At 48.7% G+C, this 12,400-nt stretch overlaps 1 protein-coding gene across 2 annotated transcripts in view; it reads left to right on the top strand.

Moving 5' to 3' along the window:
- Window positions 1-8,816, top strand: part of NME9 (NME/NM23 family member 9) — an 82,901-nt gene extending 74,085 nt beyond the window's left edge. For both annotated transcript variants that reach the window (XR_011314657.1, XM_069733557.1), the window contains one exon: window positions 8,684-8,816. Coding sequence is in view for 1 of the 2 variants with exons in the window: in XM_069733557.1 (XP_069589658.1) it covers window positions 8,684-8,727 (44 nt within the window). In the remaining variant the exon portion in view is untranslated. The remainder of the gene's footprint in view (window positions 1-8,683) is intronic.
- Window positions 8,817-12,400: the final 3,584 nt, after the last annotated feature.

Below are 12,400 nucleotides of genomic sequence, written 5' to 3' on the forward strand. Positions count from 1 at the left end.
CTCGTCCTAGTGCTCACTTTGCGGTTCGGCGACCCTGTGAAGCAACAGGGTTCGTCTCCTTTTTCATACCGGGTGAAGCTAACCCATGTGTGATCACGTTATACCACCATATAGTGTCCGTCATTACCGAGCAGCAGGAGTTTCTCTGCATGGTGGACCCCAGCCAGCAAACGCACCTGATACCTTTCATATTATTCTTAGGTGCTTTCCGCTAGCCCTAACAATAGCATTGCGATGCCTAGTGTTCCGCGACACCCATAGTCACCTACATACAGTATGATGGCCTATAGTGCCTATATATACAGTAAGAGGTCCCAAAGCTCCTCTCTACATGGTATGAAGGCCATGTAGCCCCTTAGATACAGTATGATGGCCACACAGCTCCCTGTATACTGTATGATGATTCTATAGCCCAGTGTTCTCCAATTCCAGTCCTCAAAGCCCACCAACAGATCATGTTTTCAGGATTTCCTTTGTATGGAACAGGTGATGCAATTATCACCTGGGCAATACTAAGGAAATCCTGTAAACATGACCTGTTGGTGGGCCTTGAGGACTGGAGATGGGGAACTCTGCTATAGTCCCTTAAATAGAGCATGATGGCCACATAGCCCCCTATAAACAGTGCAGTGTGGTGCCCCTTATATACAGTTTAATGTCCCTTATAACTCTATATGCAGTATGATGGCGTACATAAAATTTCTCTAAGAAGTATATTTGTGACAAATTTTGGGTCTTTCAAAAAGTCACGAAGAATCAGTTGAAAGCATCTGGAAACATAATAATAATTTTATTTATATAGCGCCACCATATTCCCCAGCACTTTACAGTTAAACGGAGACATGTACAGACAATAAAGAAAATACTGAGTATCAGTTCACCAGCTACAGGAGGAGTGAGGGCCGAGTTCGCAAGCTTGCAATCTATAAGGAAATAAGGGGGACACAATAGGTAAAAAGTGCTTTTCATATATGGTCCGGCCATCATTATAATTAATGGGGCATTTCAAATATGCTGCATTAGCCTGTCATCAGCCAGTATCTGTCTAGCTACAGTTACGAAGTGCTATTCGGTGCATGGAGGATGTGGAAACAGATGAATAGGAGACACCAGTTTGAGGAAAATTTAGAAAAGTGCAAATATAAAAGAGTTAGATTAGTGAAGTGAGATTATAGGCTCGTATAAGAGATGTGTTTTTAAAGTATGCCTAAAAATGTGAGGTCTAGGTATTAATCAGATTGTCTGGAGTAGCACAGTCCAGAAAAAGAAGCAGCACGAGAGAAGTCTTTGAGACGGAAGTGGGAAACCCTAAACTACGCCAACAGTTGAGAAGTAAAAAAAAATTATAAACTGATGAACATATAAAAAATGGACTTTAAAATAATGTGCAAATGGAAAGATGACCATGGCGCAAATAAAAAGGCTCAAAACACTAAAAACTGGACAAAAAACAGGAGCAAATATGAGTGAATTGGTCCCTTCCATTTACTGTACTGTATATACTCATCTTAAAGGGAAGGTACCGCGTTTGTAGATCATTAATTAATCAATGTAATGTAGCATAACATGCTGTTATAACCCAGATTTGAATGCATGTAAAACAGATTTCGTGTGATATATGAGTAGAAAGAATGCACTGGGGGCTGACATCTTGGTTTTGCAGCAGTAGCAGGGCACTATCAGTGTCAGATTACGGCACCCCATGGACATAGGAGATAATAGACCGGCTCGGACCCTATCTGTAACATTGCAGCAGCATCAGCAGTGAGCTGGGCACGCCTCTGTGGGCTGCACAACTCACTGCTGTAGGTGTGACTAGCTGCCATTTTATTAGAGCCCTGTGCTCTCTGCCGAGCTCCACTTGCTCTCTATCACAGGAGAGAAGAAGCACTGACTGCTCCTCTGTACTCCAGGCACTGCAGGTTCTGGGCAGACATCTTCTGCTCTCACACGCTGCCGTGTGCTTCTCCTGCTCTGTCTCCGCCTCCCCACTTGCACAGAGTCCCAGTGATCTCCGGTAAACTGCACTCTCCCCCTGTGTCGCTCTCCCTCTCTGTGCGGCGTGGGGGGGTCTCTGTGCGGCGTGGGGGGGGGAGGGGGGAGTCTCTGTGCGGCGTGGGGGGGGGTCTCTGTGCGGCGTGGGGGGGGTGTCTCTGTGCGGCATGGGGGGGGGGTCTCTGTGCGGCATGGGGGGGTCTCTGTGCGGCATGGGGGGGGTCTCTGCGGCATGGGGGGGGTCTCTGTGCGGCATGGAGGGGTCTCTCTGCGGCGTGAGACCCTCCCACGCCACACAGAGACCCCCCATGCCGCACAGAGACCCCCCCACGCCGCACAGACCCCCCACGCCGCAGAGAGACCCCCCCACGCCGCAGAGACCCCCCCACGCCGCAGAGAGACCCCCCCACGCCGCAGAGAGACCCCCCCACGCCGCACAGAGACCCCCCCACGCTGCAGAAACCCCCCCACGCCGCACAGAGACCCCCCCACGCTGCAGAAACCCCCCCACGCCGCACAGAGACCCCCCCACGCCGCACAGAGACCCCCCCACGCCGCACAGAGACCTCCCCACCCCGCACAGAGACTCCCCACGCCGCACAGAGACCCCCCACGCCGCACAGAGACCCCCCACGCCGCACAGACCCCCCACGCCGCACAGAGACCCCCCCCATGCCGCACAGAGACCCCCCCATGCCGCACAGAGACCCCCCCATGCCACACAGAGACCCCCCCATGCCACACAGAGACCCCCCCATGCCACACAGAGACCCCCCCCCATGCCGCACAGAGACCCCCCCATGCCGCACAGAGACCCCCCCATGCCGCACAGAGACCCCCCCATGCCGCACAGAGACCCCCCCATGCCGCACAGAGACCCCCCCCATGCCGCACAGAGACCCCCCCCATGCCGCACAGAGACCCCCCCATGCCGCACAGAGACCCCCCCCCACAGAGACCCCCCCCCACAGAGACCCCCCCTCCGCACAGAGACCCCCCCACTCCGCACAGAGACCCCCCCACTCCGCACAGAGACCCTCCCACGCCGCAGAGACCCCCCACGCCGCACAGAGAACCCCCCACGCCGCACAGACCCCCCACGCCGCACAGAGACCCCCCCATGCCGCACAGAGACCCCCCCATGCCGCACAGAGACCCCCCCATGCCGCACAGAGACCCCCCCATGCCGCACAGAGACCCCCCCCCATGCCGCACAGAGACCCCCCCCATGCCGCACAGAGACCCCCCCCATGCCACACAGAGACCCCCCCCCACGCCGCACAGAGACCCCCCCCCCACGCCGCACAGAGACCCCCCCGCCGCACAGAGACCCCCCCGCCGCACAGAGACCCCCCCCCACGCCGCACAGACCCCCCCCCCCCCCCCGCCGCACAGAGACCCCCCACGCCACAAGTCCCATCGGTCGATGCCTGCTACAATGACAGTGATTGACACATTAGCCAATTATGGGACAGTAAAAGTCCCATCATCCGGCTAATGTGTTGAATGAAAAAAAAAAATACTCCATACATACATGCCACATACATGCCACATACATGCCACATACATGCTACATACAATACATTCATACATTACATACATATAGACATACAGTACATTAATCATAGATTTCATACTCACCATTACTTGTCACTTTGTTCCCCGAAGCCAGTGTCATCTGTAAAAAAAATATTAAAAAAACAAACAACCAATATACTCCCTGTCCGCAGAAATCCACGAGTGTCCCACGACGATCTCCCGTGGAGAGCAGCAGCATCAGATAATGCGACTGCTCTCTAGGGACCCCAGGAACACAATGACAGCAGGAAGGTATCCTTCCACCACTGTATTCCTCCGCCGCTGTAAAAAAAAAAGTCCCTAGTCTCACTTTATGCCATTGCTGTATGAGAAATTTTCCCAGGCAGCAATTGCCATAAAGTGAGACCTTGTCCTAAGGTAATCTCTCAATGATGCACTGTAGGAGCCATCGTCTCCTGTCAGTGTGTCACTGAGGGTCCTATAGAGCAGTGACATCACCCGATATCACTGTTCTATAGGGGAGATCGTCGTGGGACACTCGATATTAGTTGGACTACGGCGGATAGGTAATATACGGTTTATTATTTTACGTTTTTTGCAGGCGCTGAAGTATGCCAAGTATGGTGAAATGAAGAATATTAAAATACTTTTTCCTAATGTGTGCGTATTTTATTAACCCTTTCTTACTATTGGATTAATAACGGATAGGCGTCTTATTGACGCCTCTCCGTTATTAACCCGGCTTAATGTCACTTTACAATAGCAAGGTGACATTAACCCTTCTTTACCCCATATCCCACCGCTACACGGGAGTGGGAAGAGAGGGGCTAAGTGCCGGAATTGGCGCATCTTACAGATGTGCCATTTCTGGGGCGGCTGCGGACTGGTATTTGTAGCCTGGGGAGGGGCAATATCCATGGCCCCTCTCTAGGCTATGAATATCAGCCTGCAGCTGTCTGCGTAGCCTTTCTGGCTATAAAATATAGGGGGACCCCACGCAATTTTTTGTTTTGGGGTCCCCTTATTTTAATAGCCAGTAAAGGCTATACAGACAGCTGCGGGCTGATATTCATAGCAGGCTACAGATATTGGCCCCCGGCCGTCGGCTTTCCCCCTCTGGCGCAGAAAATTGCACGGGCGCCCACGCGGTTTTTTTTGTTTTGTTTTTTTTAATTCAACCCTCACAAAGGCCTCTTTCACACTTGCGTCGGTACGAGTCTGTCGCTATGCATCGTACCGACGCACGTTGTGAAATTTGTGCCCGACGTGGGCAGCGGATGCAGTTTTTCAACACATCCACTGCCCATTCTGAAGTCTAGAAGGAGGGGGCGGAGTTTTGGCAGCGCATGCGCGGTAGAAAATGGCGGACGCGCTGGACAAAAAAAGTTCACTTGAACGTTTTTTTGTGCCGACGGTCCGCCAAAACACGACGGATCCGTTGCACGACGGACACGACCACGCGACATGTGGCCATCCGTCACGATCTGTCGCTAATACAAGTTTATGGGGAAAAAACGCATCCTGCGAGCACATTTGCAGAATCCGTTTTTTTTTCCGCCAGATCCGTTTTTTCCACCGGATCCATTTTTTCCCGCCGGATCCGTTTTTTTCCGCCAGATCCGTTTTTTCCCGCCGGATCCATTTTTTCCTGCTGGATCCGTTAATTCCCGCCGGATCCGTTTTTTTCCACAATTTCCTTTTTTTTCTGCCAGATCAGGTTTTTTTTCCATCGGATCCTTTTTTTCCCGCCTGATCCATTTTTTTCCACAATTTCCTATTTTTTCTGTCAGATCAGTTTTTTTTCCATCGGATCCTTTTTTTTCCCGCCTGATCTGTTTTTTCCCGCCAGATCTGTTTTTTTCCACAATTTCCTTTTTTCTCTGCCAGATCAGTTTTTTCCCATCGGATCCTTTTTTTCCCGCCGGATCAGTTTTTTCCCGCCGGATCAGTTTTTTTCCACAATTTCCTTTTTTTTCTGCCAGATCAGTTTTTTTTTCCATCGGATCCTTTTTTTCCCGCCTGATCTGTTTTTTTTTCCACAATTTCCTTTTTTTTCTGCCAGATCAGTTTATTTTCCATCGGATCCTTTTTTTCCCGCCAGATCCGTTTTTTCCCGCCGGATCCATTTTTTTCCACAAGTTCTTTTTTTTATCTGCCAGTTCCGTTTCTTCCCGCCGGATCCGTTTTTTTCCACAATTTCCTTTTTTTTCTGCCAGATCAGTTTTTTTTTCCATCGGATCCTTTTTTTCCGCCTTATCCGTTTTTTTCCGCCTTATCTGTTTTTTCCCACAAGTTCCTTTTTTTTCTGCCAGATCAGTTTTTTCCGCTAGATCCGTTTTTTCACGCCAGATCCGTTTTTTTTCCACAATTTACTTTTTTTCTGCCAGATCAGTTTTTTTTCGCCGGATCCGTTATTTTCTCATTGAGTTGTATTAGCGCCGGATGGCCACACGTTTCATCCGTTTTTTGCAGGATCCGTCAAAACAGCTGTTTCCGCCGGACGGAAAACACATACAGAGGAACGGTTGAATCGCGATCTCACCTGCCGCTATTGCGGGCACATGTCAGTCATGTTTTTTTCTATTGACAGATTGGGCGATTCTGAACGCGGCGATACTAAATATGTGTAGGTTTGATTTTTTTATTGTTTTATTTTTGATGGGGCAAAAGGGGGGTGATTTAAACTTTAATTATTTTTTTTTTTTTTTCATATTTTTAAAAACATTTTTTTTTTTACATTTGCCATGCATCAATAGCCTCCATGGGAAACTAGAAGCTGGCACAACTCGATCGGCTCAGCTACATAGCAGCGATCATCAGATTGCTGCTCCGTAGCTGAATTACAGGCTTGCTATGAGCGCCGACCACAGGGAGGCACTCACAGCAGGCCGGCATCAGTAGCTATAGAGGTCTCAAGGACCTCTATGGTGACCATCCTGACGCATCGCCAACCCCTGATCATGTGACGGGGGTGGACGATACGCCCATTTCTGGCCGCGCGGCTGGAAGCGGTAGTTAAATGCCGCTGTCAGCATTTGACAGCGGCATTTAACAGGTTAATAGCGGCGGGTGAATTGCGATTTCACCTGCCGCTATTGCGCGCACATGTCAGCTGTACAAAACAGCCGACATGTCGTGACTTTGATGTGGGCTCAGCGCCGGAGCCCACATCAAAGGAGGAGACACGACATGCGCAGAACATGTTGCGTTTTTTACTGCGATTCGTTTTTCCTCCAGAAAAAACGCAACATATGTACAAAAATTGCGGAATGCATTATAAATGATGGGATGCATATGTATGCATTTTTAAATTGTTTTTATCACATTTTTATAGCGAACAAACGCAAAAAAATGCGAAAAATCCTGAACGTGTGCACACAGCCTCAATGTGTATCTCCCCATCACACTCCATATGTGTCTCACTCATCATACTTCACGCCTCTTTCTCTCCCATCAGTCACTCTTAGGCCGGGGACACACACAACGTATAAAAAAACGGTCCGTTTTTGATGGACGAGAATCGCACAAATGTTACCAAAACAGTGATCCGTGTGCAGTGCGAGGATGCGATTTTCTCGCATCCAATGATCCGTTTGGCATCCGTGTGACATCCGTATGGCGTCCGTATGGTGAGATTTTCTCACACACTTGCAAAATGAGCAAATAATGGCTGAGCCTTTCCTGTCACCTGCCCAATGCCTGAGAATTTCTCGCACGTCACACTGATGGTCCGTGTGCTGTGCGATTTTTTTCTCACCCCCATAGACTTTCATTGGCCGAGATACGCTGAGAATTGCAGCATGCTGCGATTTCACTCGGATCCTGAATACGGCCGAGAGAATATCGGATGATGGGAGCTGCCCCATAGATTAACATTGGGACGAGTGCTATGCGATTTTTTATCGCATTGCACTCGTCCGTATTGCGGTCTAGTGTGACCCCGGCCTTAGCCATACAATGCATCTCTCCCCTCCCTCCATAATGCCTGGCTATTCACTGCAGAGCTGGAGCTCCCAGACAGCTCCTAATGCTGCTCCATGCACACCACATGTCTTCACTCTTCTTGGGTCCAGATGCTGCTGAGCCCACTGTGTTCTGCTCCTCTGTAAACACGCTCTGACTCTGATGTAGTAACTGCTGGTGATAGCAGGTCACAGGGCAGTCACACACAAAATGGCTCTGCCCTGTGATGCTGCTCTTCATTCTTACTGTTGGGGCAGTAACTGCTGACATCACCATTTCCCTCCCCTTTTGGGTGGTCTAATATCCCTGGGGCAGAGCTGCTAAATCTTACTATAGCTGCTTGAGGTCTAAAACGGAAAATGCTCCTCCTAGTGGTAAATATGTATATTTGTAGAAAAATATATAATATTTTTCATATAGAAATGTTTGCAAACAGTGCAAACATTGCATTAATACATTTTAATTACTATTTTAAGCTTAATTTCACAAAAAAACAAAATACGAGAAAACTGGTGGCACCTTCCCTTTAAGGACAGTGGTTAAAGGGAACCTGTCACCTGAATTTGGCGGGACTGGTTTTGGGTCATATGGGCGGAGTTTTTGGGTGTTTGATTCACCCTATCCTTACCCACTGGGTGCATGCTGGCTGCAATATTGGATTGAAGTTCATTCTCTGTCCTCCATAGTACACGCCTGCGCAAAGCAATCTTGCCTTGCGCAGGCGTGTACTATGGAGGACAGAGAATGAACTTCAATCCAATATTGCAGCCAGCATGCAGCCAGCGGGTAAGGAAAGGGTGAATCAAACACCCGAAAACTCCGCCCATATGACCCAAAACCAGTCCCGCCAAATTCAGGTGACAGAGTCCCTTTAAAATGGGGGCAACATTGAACTTGTGGTCGCAACGTTTTGAAAATCTGCTGTCAATTTTTATGTGTAGATGTAATTATTAAACTGCTCTCTGTCCAGTTGAAAACAAATAACCAAAAAGAGAAATCTACTTTAATAAATTCAGTAAAGTGTCATGCACACCAAAGAGCAGTGTGCTTGTGAATGAATTCCCAATGGTTCTTTATTACACCATGTGCCAATATTTTCTTGTTGTTTGATTGATGCATGAAATACTAGGCAGTCGTCTGTTTTAAGTGCTAATTCCAAATCATTTTACTTGTGTTTTATTTACAGAAAGTAAAGCTGAAGCGGATGAAGAAAACAGCTACCATAATTAAAAAACAATTTACTTCCATCGTGATGGAGCTCAATTAAAAGTTGTAAAATCTAATTTATCACATTGTGTAATAAAGAAATGTTAACTTTTTTATGGAACAAACACAATATAACCACTAAGGTTAGACGCAAACTCTTGGTAGCACTACTGATTGATAATAGCTAGAACAATGTACTCTACTAGGTATGTAATCCTATGGAATGTAGCTGTCACGCCAATGCAGGTGGAACGAGGTTAGTGAACCCACTGGACCACAGAGGACTCTGTGAAAGCTGAACCCCAGGAACCAGCCAGACAAGGACGTCAGATAAATTGCAAGACTTTATTTAGACCTTACTACCGAAGAACTCGCAAGGGAGAACCCCCTGGACCGCGACACCGAATTCCTCCAGGGGAGTACTGTCGAGCGAACCCCTATTCAGGGATTGTCCCGGCACAACCCAGGAAGCTTTGATGCAGCAGTTCCTAGACCAGAGGGTCAGACCCAAGAGGCAAGGAAAAAACACAAATGGAAGGGAGCGTGAAATCCAGGAAACCGGAGAAGGCAACTGAATGGTCCTGGAGATACCACCAGGGTCCACAGGCAGGTGGAAGGCAGGCAGAAGGAGAGAATACCGGCAATTAGTTCAAGGCAAAGTCTACAGAGAAAAAACAGGCACCGGTATGGGACCTGAGAACGGCAACTGGAACTATGCACCGAAATTGGCCAGTCACCTCCCAAGGGAAGTGAGGACTTAAATACATACAGATCTCTCAGCGATTGGCTGAGGCAAGATTACAGGGAAAAGGTACGCTGGCTCTTTTAATCACTTGCTAGCAGCGCACATGCCCTATGCTTGCTCCCCCGCAATCAGGAAGTGAAGGAGCGGAGGAGATATGCTGGGAGGACGCCACAGCCAGAGGGGCCTAGCAGGAGAGCGGACAGGGTAAAACAGACTGCGGGGACCAGAGGCATACCTGCAGACCTCCGGTACCTGGGAGACTGAACTCGCCGGCCACAGCGCTACACTATCACTGTAAATCAGTTGTGCTACAAATAATCTCCTTGTGGTGCAGGCTGAATTCTGCATTATTATATTTGTATACTCTAGTACATTTAAGTCTTCAATATATAATAAGAAATGGTGGGGCTGATTCATCAAAATGTTTAAAACAGTTACCTGACGTAAAAAGACATGCGTCTGGATTCAAACACTTGATCCTGTGTTCTTTGTCTCTTTCCGCTGAGTCACAGCAAATTCAACCTTTTCTTTGGCCATTTTAGTTCTGTTATCTTTTTTCCTGTTGGTTTTGAGTAACAGGTGCCTTTCATTTACTGTTTGTCTGACCTATCACCTTTTGGGTGCAGCTTTATACATCTCCTCCTACTGGTGTTTCTGCTGGTGATAGTCTTGTTTGAAGTAATTCACTTTGCTGTAGTTTAAATTGGTTGCAGTTGTTTCGTATGTGATCCCTTTATTCCTTAGGGAATTGCTACTCTAGCGATATTAGGAGCTGCTAAGGACATTCAGGGTGTCACGGTGCTGTTGCAGGATTTCTCATGGACAGGGACTCCTACCCTAACCCTCACCCTAGTTGGTGGCCTAGTCTATCCCTGTCCCTACCCCGGAAGGTGGAGACCCCGGGGTCACGTGCCTTGTTATGTTCCTGACTTACCCTTATCTGTTCCCTCCCCCACTCTCCTCGAACTCCAACCTACGCAGAATGAACTATGACTGGCAATTCCCAAATGCCAGTGGCAGAAATATACACCAGAGGGGAGTGTCCAACACAGAACAGTTGAGATAATCCATGTTGGAGAGCTCCAGGAGATATACTGAACTAATTAACCCTAGCAATGCCAAAGCAAAGAAAACCTGCACTGTTTAATATGATTATGAGGCAGTTCTAACCAGTGCAGGAGTTTGGTCAACCAGACACTGCAATCTCCTGGCCTCTCTTTGTCGCAGTATCCCCGTGGCATGGTAAGCCACCATCAAGTGGGGGCGCCAGTGCGTTATCTTGGGGTGCCAGCCTACGTAGTCAAGCAGGTACAGACTAGAGTCAGACAAGGGATTTTCCTAGTCCGAACAGGGTTCTCCCAGGTTCAGGTTTTTGTCTCCCTTGTTTGTAGGCTACCCGTGTGAATGTGCATTATCAATCATAACATAAAACAGTTTGAAAGGTCACAGTTTTTGCATAACATGAAATTTCAGAAAAATTTAGCAACTTTTTGCATTTTTATGCCAGTCCGAGCCCTCTCCACCAAAGGTGGAGAAGCGTGGGCAGGACGGAGGTGCTCCCTGCCAATTCCATTATCAGTTCCGACACTTTACTGGCGTAATGTACGACCAAAATTTTACTACAGTCTGTCTGGAGAAGCATTTTTAGTGAGGTGCACACCACAGAGAAGATGCACCTTTTAATAAATTTGGCACATCTTACCCCACAACACCCTTTCATAAAGACAGCCGTGTACAACACTAGTCTTAATGAATCAGCCCCAAAATGTTCTAGATTATGTCTATATTAGAGTTTTTGTTTTAATACTTTCATTTATAACGTTAAACAATATAATTAAAAAAGAGATTATACCATCCCATGATTACCACATGCACTTAGTGAGATGTTCTATGATTACCGTATTTTTGGACTATAAGATGCACCAGACCATAAGACGCACCCCAAATTTGGGGTGAAAATTGCAGAAAAAAAGATTTTTTATAAGATGGGGGTCCGTCTTATTGTCCGAATGTACAGTATCTTACCTGAGGGATGACGGTGGCAGAGCAGGGTCACAGGAGGCATGGTGTCAGCAGAGGTGGGGTGATGCGGTGTGGCGTGCACCTGAGCAGGGTCCCTTCCTGCTTAGGTGGGCGATGCCACGGCCTGGTGTCCATGGGAGGGTTGCAGCAGTGATTACCGGCAGAGGTGCTGGGCTGAGGAGGTGCTGGGCTGAGGGGGTGCTGGGCTGAGGAGGTGCTGTGAGAGGGGTCCCGGGCTGAGGAGGTGCTGTGAGAGGGGTCCCGGGCTGAGGAGGTGCTGTGAGAGGGGTCCCTTTCCCCGGTGAGGTGATGCAGCAGCCCGGTAAGCAGCAGAGCCGGGTGAATCCTGTTGTTATCGGTGGGGGCGGCCATCTTCCTGAAGCCGCGCGTGCGCAGATGAAGCGCTCTGCTTCCCGGGGCTTCAGGAAAATGGCCGCCGCGATCTACATCTGCGCATGCGCGGCCTCCCGCGGCCATTTTCCTGAAGCAGATGGAGATCGCGGCGGCCATTTTCCTGAAGCCCCGGGAAGCAGAGCGGCTTCAGGAAGATGGCCGCCCCCACCGATAACAACAGGATTCACCCGGCTCTGCTGCTTACCGGGCTGCTGCATCACCTCACCGGAGAAAGGGACCCCGCTTACTGCGCCTCCTCATCCCCGCACCTCTGCCGCCATGGTAAGCCTGCATTGCGACTATTAGACGCACCCCCAATTTTCCCACCTTTTTTTTTTTGGGGGGGGGGGGGGGAAGTGCGTCTTGTAGTCCGAAAAATACGGTAAGTCCACAGAATGATACTGGACTTCAGACAGAGGTGCAAATGGAACCCAAACGGTGGATCATATGTGTGAGTTTTTTAATGAAATTAATCGAAAATGCAGTCTCAAAATACAACATGTTGTAAGTCCCCTTTCTCAAATATATAGAGACATG

Source organism: Ranitomeya imitator, chromosome 7 (assembly GCF_032444005.1).
Source record: "Ranitomeya imitator isolate aRanImi1 chromosome 7, aRanImi1.pri, whole genome shotgun sequence".
NCBI lineage: Eukaryota > Metazoa > Chordata > Amphibia > Anura > Dendrobatidae > Ranitomeya > Ranitomeya imitator.